At 38.7% G+C, this 22,098-nt stretch overlaps 1 protein-coding gene across 1 annotated transcript in view; it reads right to left on the reverse strand.

Annotated features, from left to right (window-relative positions):
* Positions 1-907, reverse strand: part of rnf32 (ring finger protein 32) — a 37,107-nt gene extending 36,200 nt beyond the window's left edge. Inside the window, exons 1-2 of the mRNA XM_074693267.1 lie at positions 848-907; positions 36-261 (exon numbers count right to left, since the gene is read on the reverse strand). Coding sequence (XP_074549368.1) covers positions 36-261; positions 848-862 — 241 coding nt within the window. The 5' untranslated portion in view covers positions 863-907. The remainder of the gene's footprint in view (positions 1-35; positions 262-847) is intronic.
* Between the last annotated feature and the right edge of the window lie 21,191 nt (positions 908-22,098).

Raw genomic sequence — 22,098 nt, forward strand, 5'->3', positions numbered from 1 at the left:
AAGAGACAAAAAAGACTCGAGGGTGTTTGTTTTACCTAAAGTTAAAGGAGGTGGAGCAGAATCAAGCACATATTCTATCTCTTCTTCTTGATTCTGACCCCTGCCTGATGGTCCTCTTGCTCTTGGATTTCTGGGTGCTTTTCTTTTGCATCTAAAAGGGTCAGTGAGAGGGAAATCTGGATGCAAAAAGGTGCGTGTGATGTGATCTTGAAAGGCAGCTGAGTTGACCACCAGACTGTTGCTTCCTTTAGATTTCAAGCCCTGAAAATATGATACAGATGTGAATTTCTTACAACTTCACCACAATTAACAGCAGATCTTAACAGCAAATAATTTTTTTGTTTTAAACTTTTTTTCCCACAAAAAAGTAATAAATATAATTTCTGTAACCTATTGTCTGGACAAAATGATGAAAGGAATACAAATACAAATCACTGTGGGGTAAAATTAAAGATGCTAATTTGCAACATATAGAGAAAATCGTGATCATAGAAAGTCTGTCTATAAATTGAAAAAAAGAGCTTAGAAACAGACACGTTTTTGGTGAAAACTGGGGAAATTGTCTCAACATTTCCCATAAATTGCAGAATAAGTTGTCTATCATTTTAAACTGTGCTATGCAGAGAAATAACCACAGGTGTTTGGTATTTGTTGATAAGCAGCATGCTAGCAGGTGCAAAAGAAACATCCCAATAATTGAACTGTGTCGAACTAACGAAAGTTTCCGCTAAAATAAAAGTCTCAAACTAAATTTACACTTCTACTGAGAAATTCTACCGAGCTATCTTTCATATTTTGTTTTCTAAATCAGCTAATTCGACAAGTAAACAACCTAAGTAGTCCAAACCTTCCGCACTGCCATCCTATCAACAACTGTTTGATGGTAACTCGGCAACCAAGTCCAGGAACCGCCTCCTCTCTAAGCGGAGCATAACTGCTGTCTCTGATTGGCTGAGCTGGGAGCTCTCTCTTAGCTGATTGGTTGTTGGTGCCAAAAGTGAGGCAGAGACCGGAAAGACAGATCTTCATTGATTTTATTAATAAATTCTCACAAATGCCGGTTAAAACCTAAAATATTCGAATTGTATTTTGTGATTTATGAATAAAATCACATTAAAAAGGCTCTATAGTCTTTTAAGAAGACCTGAAAACGCTGTATGACAACTCAGGTAAGCACCCCCTGCACAGTTAAATTAATACATTATGCAATAATAAACAAATGAATACATCAGCTTATTTTTTTAAAAAAAAAAGCTTAATAATCTTGGTCCAGGCATGAACCAAGACTGAAAATAAGGCTGGAAGCCGATTGAATCTAGATTAATGTCCTGAGCACTACCAAAGTACCCTGGAGCAAGTCACTGAACACCCTACTGCTCATATGTGTGCTACCAGTACAGCTCCCTCACCCTGCACTCTTCATTAGTGCATGTTTCTGTTCATGTACGTGTGATCTAGAGCATGATCCAGGGTGAAAAAAATTAAACTTCTCCCAAAAGGATAAAAAAAGTATATCTTCTATCTTCTTATAAAGTTATTTAATAATTATCAATGAAGAAAAGCATCACTTATGTCAATTTATATTCTGATGCACAGTGTTCATTTTTATCATAATCTAGATTTTTCCTTTAGAGTTATTTTTTCTAATTAAACTTTCCACTGATAGTTTTAATTTCACAAAGCTCTCCACCTCCTATCTTCACACTTAGACACCTCTGCTTCTTGAGAACCCTGTGCTGTGTCTCAATCTCACTAATGATTATTTTATTGTCAGGGAGTTGTCAGTGAATAGCTGGAACCCAACCAAAGGAGGTAAATCTCTATGTCTAGGTGACTCACCAAGCTGTCGTCAGAGTAGGCGCTGAACAAAGCTAAGCTGCTCATACCTGTGCTGTGAGCTCAGGGATCCCTCCCAGGTCATCTTCACATGGAAAACCATACAAACACACCGTCCAAACCGTCTCTTTTTTTGTGCGCCTGATGAAAAGTTTCCTTTATTTCTCACACACCACGAGGGGCGTGTTAACTTTTAAAATGCTTTGCAGTCTTGATTGACTTTGATGTGTTCAGTCAGAATTGGTGAAAACAGATGGCCGGGGAGCAGGCTAACGGTGAGGCCTGTCAATCTAAGAAAACAAAGTGAAGACTCAGCTCTGGGGAGAGGAGGAAACCCCTGAGCTTCTCAAGAGGTTGCTGCATTCTTGAGATTAGGGCAAGAAAAACGCAGACCACTGCTGTTAATGCTCTAGACAAAGGCGTGGAACAATTTATTAGCTAAGAATTCAAGCTTAGAGCTCAATCAAAGGCCTGTCGTCCACAACGCCAGACTTGGGGCTTTGGGTTTGTTGTTTTAAGTAAATAATCACGCTTAAAAGATACGGCAAAGATGGGGCTCAAGTCCCCTGTAAAGCTTGCATTCTCAACTGTCATCAGAACGGATTTCAGTGAGCGCTTTTATTTTCAACAGGTACATTGTTTGTCTTTTTCTTCATGAATACCATTTTAAAGAGCTTTTTATTTAACTTTCTTCCCCCTGGACCTCTTTACCTGATCTGTGGTATTTTTGAAAAGACAACTAACCTTGACATGTAAAGAGCTCATGACTTAAAGGTTAAAGAGAAGAAGGAAGAAAAAGCTGTATGTGTAAGAAGGACATTAAAAATTAGCATCAAAAGCAGGTCAAGAAAGACATCTAAACTTCTTCCGTATGAGGCATGACGTGCAAACAAAAATGAGAGAAATCTTTTATCCTGACGTATGTAAATACAGAACACTTTAATGACAGTGAGAGAGTTCATTCTCATAAAACAGCTCTGCATCCATACATAATGCACCGTGATTTATTGCATTGTTGTCAAATGAGTAATTGCAGTGAGATATAGATGAGAGAGGGCAGCCCATAATGGTTAATTAACAATTATGTCAGCCGGTGAGATGACCTGGAGACCAATCACTTTGATAGGAGACAGTGGTGGGGGACAGAAATCAAATTATTTTATGACTTGACCCGTAATGCCTCCCTAACATGACTTTAATCACTCCACGGTGGGTAGGAGTCCCCCGTGGCTCTCTGGAAGTGGACCAGTCAGGGAGGGAGGACGGTGAAGACATCACTATCTTTCGCATCATTGCTGAGTAAGTAAGCAATAAAAGAACAGAGGCATCATTACAGCCGTTTGGTTACTTTTCAGAGAGATGGAGCTCCCAATGATTAGACATGTCCTTTGTAAATGAAATACAAATCACCTCAGGCTTTTGGTTTTACTTCATTTACTAAGTGCTACATTACCTCATACTTTGGACCTAACAATGGATTTCCTATAAATCTCCGGGTAGTTGAAATGATGAAGGGGCTCACATATCACGAAATGTGCCAGTGCTTATTAGCACTTGAGAAGTTATTGATCGGGCATTTTGATTAATGCCCGCTGGGGGCTACGGTGGCATTCAGAGGCCTCCCTGTGAAACTGGCTGGGACTCCTCCTCCTCAATTACCCTCAGTTTGTGCTGACTGCCAGCCTGAGCCCTGGCGAGACGACAGCCACTGCAGCATCACTGTGCCAGGAATGATGGCAGCCCTCTATTTCCAAATTCTTCTCCATTATTCAGACATAAATGCTTTGAGGGCAGAGGAGGATTTGCCTGTTGGGCATTGAATTGTGTAGGGGTCAGCACCACTGAAGATGAAATGTATAAGAATTATGTTTAATTACGATTTCTTATGTGGGCAAACGTTTTTAGCACAAACAAAGGTGATTCTGACTCCTATTAACAGTCGGTGAGTTTGATTGATTTAACATTTAATATTAGTTTAGATTTAAGACTTAACAGATCCTTTGTTTCTGACTTTAAGGAAGAAAAAAAGCAGGACACTTGGCTTTTATCAATTACTCAAATTTTTATGTGAAAATCACAACTTTAGACTGAAACTTGTTGTCTATAGATAGCTAGCTACCAACAATAGTAGGGATGGGAATCGAAAACCGGTTCCTGTTGAGAATTGATAAGAAATGTTTCAATCCATCAATATCTTTAGCCTTTGTGCTTAACGATTCCCTTTTCAATTCTTTACATTGTGCCAGAGCAGCCGGGCCTTACGTCAACTAGTCTGCTGCAGCTATCTTAGCTTAGCAGTTAGATAACGTTCCCAAGAAAACTCTGATTCAGGATTTTCAGCTTGAAGTTTTACTGAAGAACTGACTTCAAAAAGAAATGTACATCACTCTCTCTCAGGAGATTCATATTCAGTTCATTCAAAATGGTATAAATCACCTTATTTACCGAAATAACAAAAAAATAGCGCTTGCTTGATGCTAACGTATATGGAAAACTGCACTGATATGCTAGCAGTTAGCATACATCAGTATAACTTCAGCTTCAGAATAGAATTTCAACTTTCATCTCAGAAACATATCACATCAACTCTTTGTTGAAAAATACTGAGAATTTCAAATGTCAAAAGCTAACAGGCTAATGAAAGGCTCATGGCTACAGAAAGCTTCCAAACAACTTAAACCATCGCTATAACCACTTTGAGACACTAGATGGCCTACTTGAATTATCAGCATATTACAACACAGTACATCAACGTCACATTGTGCGCAATTTTTACCTGGTTCTGTATAATTATGCCCAGAAATATACAGACTTAGGGACCAATTACATTTTATTCACTTACAGTATAAACTCAATTAAATGTTGTTGACACAGAAAACCTGTAAAGCTACTTTTTGTACCAAGAAAATTCACAACAGGAATTGATAAGGGAATCGATAAAGAATCAGATCGATAAGCAGAATCAATAAGGGCATCGGTATTGAAAAAGTCTTATCAATTCCCATCCCTAAACATTAGCTCTATTTGCTGGATGAAAGGATACTTTTTAGTGTTTCCAAATGAATTTAAGTCAAAGCAAAAACATTTTATTTGCAATACTACAGTTTGGAACTAGTATGGTTTGGAAAGGTATAATCTAAAGCTTTTAAATCAATTAATTGCGCTACTCCTCCAGCCATTGTGCTGTTTGGCTAGCTAACAAAACTGTTGAAGCTAGACAGAGTTTAAACTTATGCCCTGTTTTTAAATTTTAAGAAAACCTGAATGAAAGCCGTCCTGTAGATTCAACAAACTTCACTATCCCAACTGTAGCTTTTGCTGTTAAGGAATGGGATCCCATGGCTCACATTTTTGCTAGCTTTCATGCAGTTTTAGAGTGATGTTAAAAACTTTTTTTTTCTTTCTTGAACTCTTTTCTTCAACCTTTCACTCAAAAAAGAAGCAAGGTAATGTGTTTGTTATTGAGTCTCGTAACTTTAACATGCTAATTAGCCAAAAAATAAGGATTAGATTCTTAATTTAAGTTTTTGTTGCCCTGCTGTTTATTTTTCAAAGAAGCGCAGAAAGCTTTGAAAATGTAAGAGGACTAAAGGCATTATGATCATGTTTATTTCTACAGCATGAGCAGCAGAGTATGGCCAAAAAATAATGCTGAATATCATTGGTGGTAATTAATCATTTATTTGTTTCAGAATATTTGACATGAGGTCACTTTTAGCTTAGCTGAACATGCTTTCTGAACTCACTGAAATCCCTCTGCATTGGAAACCAATATTTTCAGCTCTGTGGTGCGGCCATCTTTCTCCATAATGGACAATAATTGAGCAAAATCCATCACTATGGCCAGAAATAGACCACCATAATGGCCATAAATTGTTGCCTGTGAGCACTGAAAATCCAGCCACCCCCGCTGTGTCCGAGAGGCATTGCAACTTCTACACATTTCCTTTCATCCTTACATTTTGACTCCATGCTGATTACACACAATGTGCTTCCAGTGGAGTCAATTCATACCTTTTAAGCACAAAGTGCAGCAGCTTGACCTTTGTAGGGTGTAAAAGGCATGATGTGTGATATGGCAGTTTTTTTGTAAATTGAAAAATCCATAATTGAAAACTTGTATAAGATTTGTCTGAGATCATTTCTACATCATTAATGTAAACACTTTTTTATTCCATCAGTTAGATCAGCTCATTAAAAAATATAATCCTTTGACTGAAAACAGCAATGTGGAGGTTTGAAAGGAAATTAATCAGCCTCTTCTTAAAGGAGCTACTATAAACATAATTAACTTATTTAATATTTTACAGGAGCACCCAAATTAAATAAGCAAGGCTGCCGAGACTTCCAAACTGCGCCATAAATCAGCACCAGCCGCCATTTCATCTGACTGAAGCAGAGCAAAGAGCCTGAAGTTTGCCTGTGCCGTGGGGATTGTGTTTGTGGTGAGTCTCATAAATGCCAAGTTCTTTGGGCAATAAGAGTAAATATCACAACCACTCTCTAGAATTACCACATAATTGGGGACTTTCCGCGTCTACACAGGACCCCGCTGTCTCCTTTTCTTACCCTACATGTACTGCAGTGGATGAGTCCATGTTAAGGTGATGCAGAATGAGGAGGTAGTAGGAAAAGCCATATTTAGCTTGGCAAAGCACATAATTTAAGATGGAAATAACAGTTTAAAAAAAAGTATAAATACATTAAAGTATAAATTAGGTATAGATTAGATTTCAAGCTTTATATCCTTTTTGGTATTATTACATTTCGAGTTGTTGATAGTTTCAGGCTCTAACAGGCCTTAAATCTGAAGGTTTCTTATGACCGAGCAGTGCTTTATTTCACCCTCCTACCACAATAAGATGACGCACACATATGTGATGCTGAAACTTTGTTTTATAACTCCTAAAAAATCATCTATTTGAAACCTGACAGAGGGAATGTGTTTCTGACATCCTGCAATATTATAGAGTGAAGAGTTACTCTGTCAACTGGTGACTTAAAGCATCAGTAAACACCTAATTAGAAATAAACATCTCAGAAAAATTTCTTTAGCAAAATAAAAACCAGAGAATAGAATAAAATAGAATGGAATAGAACTTTATTGTCATTGTAGCAAGTACAACAAAATTGAAGTCACAGCAGCAATCAAGAAAACAAAGTAAGAAAGTGTATAGAAAGTGCAAAAAGGTCCATAAGAAAATAGATGATGACAGCTTGTCCATCATTCTCCAGTTCAGCCAGCCTCCACCTCCACAGGGTCCAGGACTGAGCTTCTTCAGTCATGCTCCATCTCTGTCTCCTACATCCTGTCTGCTCACAGCAGGTGAAGCTCTTCCTACATGCCGTTGGTGTCTGATGTTGGCTCTGTTAGCCATGTCTGTGAATAGCATGATGCTACTCTGCCCTCTGGTATTCCCTCTGTTGCTGGGTTAGCATGGCTAGCTCGTCCATCTAATTGGAGATAGATCCTACGTTCCCAATAACGATGGATAGAAGGACAGGTCCATGACGTCACTTCTTGGCTCACACCTGAGAACCAGCCCGTCGTCCTCACCTTCTTCTCCTCACCTTGTGGGAAGACATCAGGCCTTGCACCAGTTAGCATTGACATGCTACAGACTGCTAACAGCTGAGTTTACATGTAAACAATGCAGCCATGGTTACATGTAGGATCTCCAGACAAACACAGGAGAAAAAGTAGTAGAAATATCGCTGAAGCCACAAAAAGTTTGGTGTCCATGACCAACAAATGAGCCATACAAAGTAATGATCCACTCCAAATACAAAGATTACGAAAAAGAGACAAAAAAACCCCAAAAACGGACAGATAAGAGAGAGCTGCTGCAAAAGGCAGTCATAGCCAATAAGGCGGCGTCTAGCAATATCGCTCAAAATACCAATAAAATACCAAATAATGGTAGAAACTGTATGTGTATGTGTAAAATTTTTTTTTTTTTATTCACGCTTGGTGTAGTAACTTGAGGAAGGCGGAGCTTATAACCTTTACTGCAGCCAGTCAGTAGGGGGAGCCCTGAATAATTTGGCTTCACAGTCGTTGAACATATGTGGTGTCTTTCTCAATAAGGGTAGTAACTTTGGCCCATTATAAAAATAAATGGTTGATTGATTGATAATGTGCAACTACTTGACACTGTCCAACATGTGTTTTGGCATGGACAAAGCCACATTCCCACTGTCAAACATCCGCTGAGATACAACAATCCAAAACCATTTGATCATCAAACAGCGAAGTGAATCATTAAGAAAACACTTCTTCTCTGCCGTCTACATGACACATGTTGCTTCACCATTCAGAAGAACAGTCATTCACCATCACTCGCACACTTCAAAGCCTGCTGAGATTCTGCCAAACAAGCAGAAAGTCTCTTGGGTTTCTTGTTGTAATTTTAGTGAGCGATGAAAGATAAAGTAGCAACACTTATTTACGTGTTTGTCAGTGTGCCAGAGGTGCTGCTGCTGCAGATGTTTTTGTTTCCATTGCCAGTCTCATTGGATCCATTTGTCTGATCATCTGATGAATGATTATTTATCTATGCTGCGTGTAATGACAGTTAAACAGGAAGGGCATTTGTAGTTCTTTCAGGTTTAGAGCATGTGGCCATTATTAGCTATAATCAAATGAGCAAAGTAAAGTTTTTTTTTCCTGCAGTAGAAAGATTTTTGCATTTCGGAAGCTTGCTGATTTGATGTCAGATTGACGGCACTTAATACCACTTCCCTTGATGCATCCAGATGAGCGCACAAAACTGAGTGACAGCTTTTAAACTGTCAAAAGAGAGGAATGTTAGATATTGGAACCATTAAATGAACGTCAGGAAGAGGAAAAAAATGAAATTCCAGTGAGATTCTGCATCTTTAATACATTTCTACAGTTTTACTTCATTTGGGGAGATCTTTTAGGTTAAACAGTTTAATTTACATTATTTCCTTGGACTGATCTTGAAGTGTCTCCCCAACCCGCGCTTGCCATGTTTAGTGTGGTGCCAAGTGACATTTCTGCATGAGCTGCATCGATCCACTCACATGTGAGGGGGGATCCGGCGGCAGAAGTGACAGGCTACTGGCTGTTTGCCTGCTCAGACTCTGCTGCCTGCCAATGTAAACAGGTGAGCTTCTCATCTTTTCACACCTTTGCCTGCTCCTGACAGAGATCACATGGAGTGGAATCAAAAAGGAGCACATCACGGACAATTGTTTGGCCTACTTTCAGGGAGCAAAGGCGTTTTAATGACTCATTTCAGCTTTTCAAAGAGGATGTTTCAGACATATCTTGTCTTTTTTTTTTAAGTGGGGGAAGAGTCTTTTAAGGGGAAAGGTAGGCATCGTTCTTGTGAGATAAAAGCTGGACTGGCTGATTAAGGAAAGTAAAGAGCAGCTAGCATTGTTTACATTCCTTTGTGAAGTCTTCCTCATTTGACACCTCAAATCAGTTTCACTAAAGACAAAGTGGAGAAGTCTTGAAATTCAAACAATTCTCTGATTCCAATTTCTTTGACCTTTTGATCGGGTCAATAGCGCCACTTCAGTCATCATGAGACGATTTTTGTGTTATTTCCCCTCCCAACATCTGTTACATACTTTTGTTGAAAAACAGGCCGCCGCAGCTGCATGCTGGGAACCCAAGATGCCGTACAAGCAGCACAATACCCGGCCATCAGAAGCTGACAACCTTTGAACTGTCACTCCTCAAATCGACGCTAAACAAGACGTGTCAGGCTAAACAAGCTGGCGTGTAAGCAGACATTTGAAAGGTCATGCAATGTGGGAACCACAGAGTAATCTGTATTAAGAAGCTCTCTGACCATACAGAGATTTACACGCACTCGCCTACTGTACATGCAAACACACGCACACACTCACACCTTACCCACGCAGCAGTGACTTCAAACGGAACAAGGAGATAAAACAAAATGAATTGCAGACACATCAAGCCTCCCATGCCCTTTAAAGCTTAATTATACCTGTTGGGGTGATGAGAGACACATCACAGAACCTAGTGATTAATAAACAAACGGTGCATCCCATAAAGCGTCTGACAAGTCCCTGCTCATCGCCCCTCACACACAGTCTGGGCTCAGGTGGAGTGCTCATATCAAAGTGTATCAAATGTGAATGAGGTTAGCCCAACCTTGGCCGAGGCTTAACCTCACGTCCTCCTCCTGTCCTCGTCTTTTCCTCCACCTGTCCGTCTGCAGGCCGATGAGAGCATCATCCAGACACGTGCTCCAGCGCGCAAGTCCCAGTCTGCTGGGCTTTCATCTTTCAGTGCAGGGCCCAGATCACTCGACTGGGGGGCTTTGTACCCGCCGACGTGGTAAGTGTCGCGTTCGCTGAGGTTTTGTAAACAGACACACCTTTCGTGAAGGATGATGTGAGTGAGATGAAGTTACTACCTGCTGCTGCTGCGGTGCTATGAGGCTATCGCTGAAGAGGAAAAAAAGGGCTGACCTGAGGCTAAGGGCATATTAGATTGCTCCATCTTGACAGCAAAATGTGTCGAGTGAGATCCAAAGTTGAAGCGAGCACTTACAAGAAGTAGTCAAAACTGAGAAACTGAATAAGACGTCTGTCAGTGGCAGAGGAACTGTACAGGTAAGGAATGATTTATGATGCTAAATGTTTAGTCCCCTCATTCTTTGGGGTAGAAATAATCTACATTAATTTAATTTGTTTACCTTTGACTTGAAAATAGCGAGTTAAAGAGGTAAAAGCTAAAAGAGTCCATAAACATGTATGAATTATAATCTTGAACCCAAGCACAGGCTGAATGAGGCCATTAGCCCGGACTGTTTGTTGTTTTGTCAGACTTCTGGTATTTCTTAAGCTCCTCACCAGTCGCCGTGTTATTTCGTTGGGGTTGCATGCTTCTTGCTCTAAGCTGCTTTAACCAAACAAATGTGATTTAGCCTAATCATTTCCCTCAGACAAGTTGGTATTGTTTGGGGTGTTTTTCCTCTTCATTTGCATGGAAAACTGCTGTCGTAATACCTTGAGGTACGTGTGCTAAAGCAGTGGTTCCCAAACTTTTATCAGTGATGTACCCCCTGTGAAATGTTTTTTTTCCGCCAAGTACCCCCTAACAAGTGCAAAGCAGTTTTGGTTGGAAAATAAAAAAAGTAAAACCCAGCGATGTACTATGTGTGTCTATTGGATATAATCAGTTTATGAACTTAAACTTATATTGGATTCAAATGACGGTATACAAGGAATTTTGCTTGGTTGCTTTTTTCTGAATATACATTTTCAATCTTGTGTACCCCCTGTAGTGTTCTCACGCATTCCCAGGGGTATATGTACCCCCATTTGAGAACCACTGTAAAGTTCAGGACAAGTGACAGCACAATGAACATACATCTGGTTTGCTGTCAGTTGTCATGCCAAGACAAATAACTTAGAAAAGGAGAACTAATCATGTATATTTCAACTATGTGACTCGCTTTAACATTTTTTTTTTTAGTTGCATTAATGAATGTGCTTATTTTATTAAGTTATATGTAAGTTAGTTGCACCAATGTTGCTAATACTTCCTGTTCCCACAGAATGATCTGGTAACATTCTGGCCTCGCACTTACGCCATAAGACTAGCTAGATGTCTAGAAGCAGGTAAATAAAAAGTGGCCTCACTGTTGGATTAGAAGTGAAAATAATGAAGTGGTTAATTAATGGCTTTATAACTGAAGTGTTAGCTAGCACTTTGGCATTAATTCTAGCTTGATTTTAAAAGCAGGTAGATAAAAAGCATTCTAACTGTTAAAACAGCAGCTAAAATAAGTAACTTGAGTGAGTAAGTGAAATTGTTAAATAAAAGCCAAGTGTTGGTAAAAACATGACTGTTGGTGGATGCTAACACTTCCTATGCCCACAGAATGTACAGGTAACATGCTAGTTGACGCTATAGTCATAATGCTAGCTGGATATTTTAGAAGCAAGAAAATGAAGTGCTCACATCATTGAATTGTCAGCCAGAATAATGAGCGAAGGAGTCATTAAAAGTATTATGGCTAACGTGTTAGCCAACACTTGCAATGCCCACTGGTAACTGTGACCATATGTCTTCTTTTGCCCGGACATGTCCTCCTTTTTATGTCGTAAAATTATGTCCCTGGGAGTTTTATAAAATTCTGAGTTTTGCTCAGCTTGTTCTACAAACCATTAATATTTATAATAAAACATTTAAAATACAATGTACCTAACTGTCAAGATGCTGAGCGTAATGACAGGAAACACCCAGGCTGCTCCTTCTCGCAGATGAAAACAGAAAACATTTGACTGCCTGCACTGCTCCTCAGACAAACAATGCTAAAGAGTAAATACAATTTTACAAACAAACTGCAAAAAAGTACCCCTATATCTTAAAAAAAAAAAAAAAAAAGAAAAGAAAAACCCACTAAGGAATACCTTTATTTTTCTTTCTTGTTTAATTTGGATTTTAGCGCATCCATCAATGGGCTACTTCCCTTTTCCTTTTATTTGAGCATGTTGTGAGAAATCACATTTCTGTTCAGGTTATGGAAAATTTTCACTGGAAAATAAAATAAGAAGGAAAATAAAAAGTGTTTTCAGTGTTAAATTGGCAGCTTAAATAATCCATGAAGTTATAAATCAAAATTTTAACTGCAAAGTTTTTTATGAAGTTGAATATTTTTCTGTGTTGATGGATTCTGAAACAGCAGGTGTAACAATGACAAGCTAGCTAGCTAGCTTGCGAGACAAATACAAAGTGCTGTGAAATGCTTCAAGTTAATTTAAAATTGGTTTTAATAATGTAGCACCTTTCATAAACAAATGGAAAAGTGTTTCACAAATAAAAATAATTTAACCAAATCAAAGTCACAAGCCAAGGGCACATATCAGCTGTAACAAGGCTAATTCTGATTAAACAAAGGAAACAAGGTAGATAACATCAACTTCAGTGGAGATTATCCCATTAAGTTTTCTAAAGTTCAAACACAGTTAGCTCCTCACAAATTTCTTTTTCAACTTTTCTGAGGCATAAAGTCGAAGCTACAGGGTATAAGACGTCACATGACAGCTTCTGTCATAACTGCTGAGGGCGGTTAGCAGAGCCTGTGTGTTGTACTGCTACAGACTGCTGATAGAGTGGGCCCAAATGGAAGGGCTGACAGAGACTCCAAAGGTGCGGTACAGGCTAAATGATCATGCCTTAGCATTGATTTAACTAATGATGAGTGCTCCGAGTGCAACAATAGTAATTTTGTCATAAAGCTGTCAGCAGTTAATCAATCTGTTTAGGGTTTTCCTCCTTCAATGTAAGATTTATTAAATGTTCGCTAGGACTTGTCTGAGCATGCTCACGTCTGCCTCCACAAAGTGAGTCTTAATGTTTCACTCCTGCTTTGATGTTCCCATTTGTCACATCATTATTTCATACTAGCTGCTCACTGAATGGCATAAAATTAAGGTGACATAATGGTGATCTCTTTCTTACACAGGCTGACAAGACAATTTATGTTTTTTCACTCATCTGTGTGATGACTTTTTTTTTTTTTTTTTTGAGGGTTTGAATGTTTTCGTCTGAGCTCCTCAGGCCGTGTCTCGTGTAGCCACGACTTGCACTGTAGATGCCTAAAGGACTTTCTAGGCCTGCTGGTACATCTGCCAACAATAGGAATTTCCCTAGTTCACACACCTCTAAAGCAAAGTGAGGTTATCTCCAAAGATTTAGCCTCATGGTTTCCTTTTTGAGGGTTCATGCCTCTGTGTTTGACTGATGTTACCTGGGCTTAATCTCCTGTGATTAATGTAATGAGCATAGCTCACAGGGCTGTTTGGTAATTACATCCTCTTTTATATTAAAGAATAACATTTTAAAACTGTGGTGTGGCTCATATAAAACCTCACATTGGAAATAAGTCACGGAACAAAAACAGTTAGACTTTTACTTTTGAAAATGTTCCCTCTTTCTTTGTTTGCTTTGACATTTTCAACATTTTTCAGACTCAGTCCAGGTATCGTCATCTTGCCTGATCAGCTTAACCTTTTGATGAAGATCATTACAAGTGCTTAAAACATTTTTTTTTTACTCTCTGTTTCCAAACTTTATGCAAAGCTAAGCTAACAATGTTTCACTTAAATAAACAGAATATTAAAGGTGCATTCTGAAAAAAAAAACCTCTCAAAAATAACCTGTTTTCTTCGCAAACTTCTCATTACATAAGGTGAACTCAATAAAATCCAACTGAAGAGTCGATTTTAACTAATATCTACAATGATGTGTGAAATTACTGTTTATGCACACAGAAGTTGCTCCTGGTGCTACTTTTCTGCAACTTTGAAGTCAAGTATTAAAGTGCTGTTTAATGTGGTCATGGGCTGTTCATGTATCGCTTTCTGACTGTAGTCAGCTCTTAAATACAGAGCCAGGGCTGTAATTTTTTACAAGTTAAGGCAAAATTCACTCTAAGTACAGTATCAGAGTTTCAAATGGCAGGGATAACCATCTCATTTTTTATATATCACCATCTGATATCCAGTCAGCCATCCTTTCTCTCATCAAGCGGCACGGTGTCATTAAAACTCATAATGACAGATTCTGTGAATGAAACGACTTGCTGTGGAGTCAAAATGGCAGGTAAGGAGCACTTTGAGTGTTTCAGACCTTGAGGCTTGAATGTGTCATTTTTAATTCATGAAGAGTTTTTTTTTCTTTTTTTGAGATCTGCAGGTTTTTTTTTTACTTTTATAAGGTGCAAAACAAACAAGAAAAATAAACTTTGATAAACACACTGATATGAAGCTAATGGGAAACCTGCTCTCTAATTGTAACAACCACGATAATTTTACAGTGTAAATCCCATTTCGATGGTGATATTGGTAATTATAGCCTTTGAAAAAAGCACGTTGCAAATTTGCGGACGTGCACACACACGCTGTTTCTCTGCGTTTGTGTCAAACGTTTACCGTCTGTTGTTTAGTCTATTTTTATATCTGTCATGTGTTTCTATAGATGTGTCATCCTGTTCCTTAAAGTGTCCTATAAATACCCAAGTTATGACATGATTTCGCTTAAAATAAGCTTTCGTAGAGAAAAGTCTTCAGCTTTCATGTTCCTGCAGCCTTCATCTGCTGAAGCTGTCTGGAAATTTGCAGCATCAAGGCTGAAAACTAAATCTGCAAAGTAAAGGCCCTCTGGACTCCAAGCTCTTCTGTCTCTTTAGCTTCGTCCACAGGTCTCATCGGATGATGAATGGGAGGGAGGGAAGGGAAGGAAGGGGGGCACCACTGGACCACCACAAGCTCCCCTTGTGTCTCCTCCACCAATATGAAGCTCTGTGGTGTTATGAGAACAGGATAGCTCTTGAGACGCTCGCCTTTCACTCCTGAGATGGTGCGTAAACAGAGCAGGAGCCGACAGATGGGCCTCAGCAAACTGGTCCCGTTGACCTTTCAACCCCACTGTCCATCACTCCTCTCGTCTCTATAAGAAGATGCAGAGGAATTCCAAGGAGATTATCATCCTTTATGTCCCCTTGTTTTGCACGCCATCGTGGGTAGGTGCTGAATATATAGAATACACCAGGAAATGGACGACGATACTTCCCTGGAGCAGCAGGAACACTGTTCTGAACGTGTCCATCGATACATCAAAGTTACAAACACAGACATAAAGTGAAACAGAGAGTCCAAACAACTGTGGGCAAAGTTGTTGAAAATTGTTTGGTGTGCCTTAAATGTGCATCCATTCAGCAAAATGTAACCATAGACTAAAAAATATTTGGATGTAGTCTCTGTGATGTCACCCACTGTTTTATGATACAGAGTTTTGAAGTGTATCATTGACGGAGCCATATAAGTAATGCTGAATTCAACCCAGATTAATCATATTTTGAACAAGTTAAAGAGGTAGGACTTGACAGGAGGGTGCCCACCTGTCAATCAAGTCAGCCATGCCCTCACATGGGAAAACTGGTAAGTTAAATTTTTTTAAAAAAATTAACAAGTTGTGATCAAAACAGCAAGCAGCAATCAACAGGCCTATTGGGGCATGTGACATCCTTTTATAACTTTTTTTTATTAGTGGGTCTGATACATACAAAATAAATTTGAAGATCATATATATATTTAAAAAGAACTCTGAAATCGCAAAGAAATGCTTCCTGTTTGGATTTCACCATAACCATAAGACATTTTTTGGTGGGTGGAGGCATGATAATCATGAACAAAAACCTGGGTGGTATGCAACGTGGCTGATTTATTTGGGGTACTCTAGGTGGCGCTATGGGCTGCATTTTTGCCAAACCAATAGAATAATAAAGTTTCTTCACCATGACTAAATTTTCAGACCACACAATTTGGGCTTAAAGGGGCAGGAAAAAGGAAGGAAGGATAATCCTACTTTTTTTTTTTTTTTTAATTGCTGTGTATGTGGTTTCCAGTCTTTCTGCACCCAGCCTCAAGTGGACACACGAGGAACTGCAGTTTTTAGCACTTTTGCTCGGGCTTCATAGTTTTTAAAATCCAAAGGCTGCAACTTAAATTCAACAAAGAAAGCTTAAAAAATATAAAAAAGAAATCACAACTTGTAGTTGGCAGCAGCTCAGACCTGGTAGTTGTGTGCATGAAAAAACAAGTTCAATCAGTTTCTCGCCAAATTGTTATCAAAGTTTATTTCAAAAGTCCCACATTGATAAGTGCAGTGATGTTTTAGGTGAAAAAGCTGTTTTCTTTATTTTTTTTTAAGCTATTCTTGACTTGTTTTTTTCTGTCTTATAAATGTTTAGCACATAATTTAAAAGATAATCTCTTCTTCCAGTTAAACTTGGCTTCCAAACAACTTGGTACTTGTTTGATTATTATTTATCTCCTTATCTTCTCGTAGATCATCTGACTCTAAGAAGTAGAAGACAGATTTTTTTTTTGCATGAATTAAACGTTTCTTTTTTAATATTACTCCTACATTCATTTAATTTTGGGCTTGAAGTGGGCTCACTGCTGCACTGCTACCTGTTTACCTGTTCCCATCATCTGTGTGGAAGGAGCGGTAGGTAATGAGAGAGTCGTCTGTCTGAGTCTGAGGAGGGATTTGAACTTGCACAGTGAGACAGTAGAAAGAGGAGACTAGCAATTTGGAAAATTATCACCTGAGATTGCCTGAAGCAATACTTTTGTGTATTCTTGTTCTTATTTTCAACCTATTTCCTGGTTTAAGCTAGACCAGCCCAAGCTTTAAGACAGGTAGAGCCGCTGTAAGGAGGCTGTTTCATTCACAATTTCCTCTGCGTAATATTTATTTGGCCTCTTTTTATAATGGCACACTACGGTAAACACACAATCAAAACCTTTGTTGAGATGAGCACCACTATACTTATTCTGCACTTTAGCTGCAGACTCAATATGACCTACTTGTGTGGCTGTTTTGTGAAGTAACAACAGAGCATCTGTGAGTTATCCTACGTTCTGTGTATGTCAGTGAAGTAAACATCCGTATGGCATAGTTTAGACTGTTGCTGATCCTCCATTGGAGGCATGCTCTGCATTCCTTGCTGAATTTTAATCTGCTTTGCATTTTTTTTTTCATACAAGCGGAGGGAAACAATTCAGCATAAGCTGGTCAGGTCAGCATTGTGGGTTGTTTTCCATGCCAACTGCAAGGAATTAAACGGCGGTGAGAAATGACCAATCAACGCCGTCACCCTGCACTCTCATAACTTTCTGTTTACAAACGGATGGACCTCACGGACAGATGTTACAACTGTGAGCGTCCCTCGGTTTACTTTCCCAACATTATGCTTGTAAAATATTTGCAGTGTTCACACCGACTATCAATATTTCTCCTCAGAGGGAGCGTTCAATCACAGAGTTTTGAAGGAAAGCACACTTATATAACAATGCTGATTAACAGAACATTTCCCTTTTGTGGGCGACCACAAAGAGCGACTCTTAGCGTCTCTGAGGCTGAGTCATCACACAGCTTGGGCCCCATTCATGTTTTTCCCATGTTGCAATTTACTCACTGAATTAGGCGCGGACCAAAAAAAGTGTTTCGGTCCCAATTATCATCCGGCAAGGAGAAGAGGCGGTCTGGGGGTGTGGGGGGGTTGAGATACTTAAGCCTTTTCAGCAGTGCTGCCTTGTTTCCCCTGTTCCTCTCCTTGAGAGAGTAATGTGTTTCCTCACACAAAAGGAGGATCTTCAGAGATATGCCAAGAGTCTGGAGAGTGTGTTTGCTGGACCTGTGAAGAGACCTCTTTAGGAGGCTTTGGGGACAATGGAGCATGGGCACCGGCCGCGGTTTACTTTGTCCACGCCAAGCATTTCACACGCACCCGGGGCAACAGCCGGTCTGAGCAAAGGCACAACATTAGTCTGAGATATTGAAAAGGTCTTTTTCATCTTTGTCACCCAATCAGTGCAATGATCACTCCCAAGGAGTTATGTTTGACCAAGTTTTTTTTTCCTCTTTCCTGTAACTCTCCACATTCTTTACCTAAAAACTTGGTTTCTTTTTAATGTCAGAACTTTCTGCCTAATTTTATCGTCTTTTTGTCTTGTTTTAAAGTTAATGTGAACTTCTCACAGCCGAACATTATGTCTGTGTTGTGCAGTTCATCCTTCTACTATTTAAAGGTGCTTTTTACACAGAAATAAAGACCAGACATCAGCAGAGAATAAAGACTATTTGAATTTAGATCTGTTTGAACTGGAGTGTTTGGAGAAAAGGATAACTCTGAGGTTGGTCTGAATGTAACTATGAATGATCTGCAGCAGCACAAGAAGAGACACCCAATACGTCTTCATTAAAGCCCAACTTTCCCATCTCTGTGCTGCACCTCCAGCCTCAGCCTGCTTCATTCATTCGTCACGTTCCTATCTCAGTGGTCAGGCTGTTGTTGCTATAGCAATATGTGGACCCAGGTTTCTCCTGGTAGAAGTAAATGTTACCTTTCTGTGGGTGTTTTCAACAGTGACTGCAATGTTTATGGCCAGAGTCACTGCTCACATTAACTCAAGAGTACTTAGATTATTTCACTTGCCATGGGTATAATTTGTCTACAGATAAAGAATACCTTGACTTTTCTTTCTAAAATGCAAAAATACTATTTGGAGCTTCTGTAAGGTTTTAGTTTGCCCCTTTTGGCGCCCCCTGTACATCTAGAAAAAAAGAAAAAAAAACCCAGTAACATTAAAACAAAAAAATGAAGCTTTATTGTTGTTTCCAGCCTGTGTCAAAACCAGTTAAAATCTCCTCACAGGAGCTTTGACTCTCGACTTCAGATTTTTAGAGGCAGTTTCTCTAACTCAACATTTTTTTTCCCCTCTTAGAAAAGTTTTATCTCTATATGAAGCTGTAAGTCAATCTAAACACATCCCTTTTTTAAATTTTTCTTTTTTAAAAGTTGTTACATAACGAGCTACATAAAAGAAGACTTTTGGCTTTATGGTCGGTTTGTTATCATTTTTTTTATGTCCTGTTAAAGCTCCTGTAAGGAATTTTTAGCTGTTAACAAAACAGACTGAAATTAATACTGGGGTACTGGGGTACTGGGGTACCTGGCCATCCAGGTCACGGCCCACAAGACCCCCCCCCCCCCCAAAAAAAAATAAAAATAAAAATAAAAAAAAAAATAAAAAAATAAAAATAAAAATAAAATAAATAAATAAATAAATAAAATAAAATAAAATAAAAATAAATGAAAATAAATAAATAAATAAAAACATTAAAAAATTAATGAATAAAAAAGTACATAAAATAAAATAATAATAAAAACAAAACAAAACAAAACAAAAAAACCCCCAAATATATCGAGATATTTTATATTAACACATTGAATGATTCAAATGATGTAAATATAGGCATACTGTCTGTAGACAACAGGGTGAGATCGTTTTTACTTACACATGTACATGTACATAATCATCAAAAAGATAAGATGTATTAGTTTGTCCACAGGGGGCACCAAAATGAACCCAACTAAAAAGTTCCCTACGGGAGCTTTAAGTAGGCTTCACTGATGCCATCAAGAGATGATGAAGGCTATAAAAGTCTATTAATGAACATATTAACCATAAACAATGTACAGTATTTACCGTAAAACCAACATTTTATATTCAAGTTTGATTATTTGTTTCTTAAATTTAGATTTAGATTTTATGTGAGCCTTAGTGTTTCAGGGTTGATCTCAATTCTTGTTTCATAATGTTGTTTTTGAAGCATTACAATATTTTTCACGTAACTTCATGGCTTTCTGCCACTTTATTGTTGAAGGATCAAAACTTTATTCTTGTAGAATTACGACCCAATTCACATAAAAGAAAACTTTTTTATGCAGAACATTTGTCTCAGATATTACAACTTTTTTCTTGTCACATCAGAAATTAATAGAATCTTTTTTTCATTGTTGCCTTTATCATCTCTTGTATTTTATCAATGGAAAAACTTGGGAAAAAGTTGTTTTTTATGTCCATATCATGAAAACATAATGTTTTTTTTTTTTTAAATTAAAGCTGCAAATGAGTGGACAATTGTGATCGAGCAGCTAAACAACCCAAACAGTGCGCTCTAACCTCAGCCTGTTCTCCAGGACACCCACCCACCCACCTGTGCATCAATCACTGGAGACGACCCATAAATACTTTGTTACGAACGAGAGCCCGATAACAGTGGCAGCAGAGCCCTTAAGAAAACACAGCCGAACGAAACCACAGACTCTGTTCAGCGTTTCAGCCCAAGTTGTGTTAAATATTAATCTAACACACTTTGAGAGCAGCATTCCTGTGAGATCACAGCACAGGCAGCTGGAGGAATGCAACACTAAGTCCTGACACTGTACTTCCTGGCTACGAAGAGAGGCATGCTGGGAAAGGCCTGTGGATGCCTTTTACCTAGTGTTTTTCAACAGGTGGCTCTCCCTGCCTGATCCCTAAATTACCGCCTCTTTCTGTGAGACCCCGAAAGAAGACCGGGTTTGACAAATAGGATCGCGGTGGATTCTCTCTTTGATTCAAGTCGACAAAAGCGTTGTGACAGCTCGCTCTGACATTTGGACTTTGGCTTTTGAAGACCGTTAAGTTCATGAGGTGAAGGTGTGACTGTATCCCATACCCAAACAAACAATAGCCTAAACGATCACATGGTGCACGTCTTGAGCAAGCATGTGCAGGCAGAGCTGTTGTAGTCCTTGTGAAATATCTTGATATAAGCCCCACTTGCCAGACCACATAATTAGCTTTTGACCTACATTCTCCCCAAGCTTTTTGAGCATAAGCCACAGGTCAGTTTCACTGGGATTGTGACGCCACGTTTCAAGGAAACATTCACTCTTGGTCCATGACTGAAAAAGCCCCTGTCATTGATAAATGTGTCTGTGTTTGCTAAACATAAACATAATTTGATTGCAGGTAACAGCTGTTTATAGCTGTGTGGCCTAAATAGCGGGTGTCTGGGAATGACTCACTCCAGTTGTAAATGCTTAAAGATAACTTCCTTAGATGAGGATGTGATGGTGCGGGTTGACAGATATGTGAATGAAAATCTTCCTTATTGTTATAACTGTAAGAAATAATTGAATAAAAGCTTAAAACGACATAAAACAACTTCTATGACATCAAATCCTTAATAAATCCACGAGATGTCATGATAAATCTTGACAGTCTTGATTGGTTTGAATATCTAATGATGATTTTTATTCTGTTTTAAAGCTCCAGTGAAGAACTCAAAGTTTAGCGCCCCCTGTGGACAAAAATGGAGCATATCACCTCTTTGCAGATTTTGACTTTTCTATTCTGGCAGTCAAATATTTCCCTCTTCAATAAATTCTTGCGGCACAAATTATTTAAAAAGGCTGTTTAGCAATTAGTTAACCTCCTGTGTGACAGCTGTTCTACGCTGGCATACGCATGAAAAATTACATCATGTCACTGGGGTTGCAAAGTTTTAGGCTTTTTCAAAGTTGGAAGCATTCCATGGGACTTTTCAGAGAATTTTCTAGAATTTCCCTGCATTTACCTGATTATTAGACATTTTGTTTTATTATGAGCAAACATGCATGCAAAATGTCTAATGCAATATTTTTTTAAATCATGTTTGATGACAAGAAAAAAAAAATCTCAGAGCCCAAATTTCCAAGGAATTTTAAGAAAAAAGTCAACAAAACCCAGAGAATTTCCAATTAAGAGCTAAAATTCCCATGGAAATTTCCAGGAGACTTTCCTGAAACCATTTTTTTCCTCTTTGCAACCCTACTTGTAACTGATAATCTTGTTTGCTTTTGTTGATCA

This window comes from Halichoeres trimaculatus, unplaced genomic scaffold, assembly GCF_033239565.1.
Source record: "Halichoeres trimaculatus isolate MK-OKI-2021-1 unplaced genomic scaffold, fHalTri1.1 fHalTri1_scaffold_18, whole genome shotgun sequence".
NCBI classification, from domain to species: domain Eukaryota; kingdom Metazoa; phylum Chordata; class Actinopteri; order Labriformes; family Labridae; genus Halichoeres; species Halichoeres trimaculatus.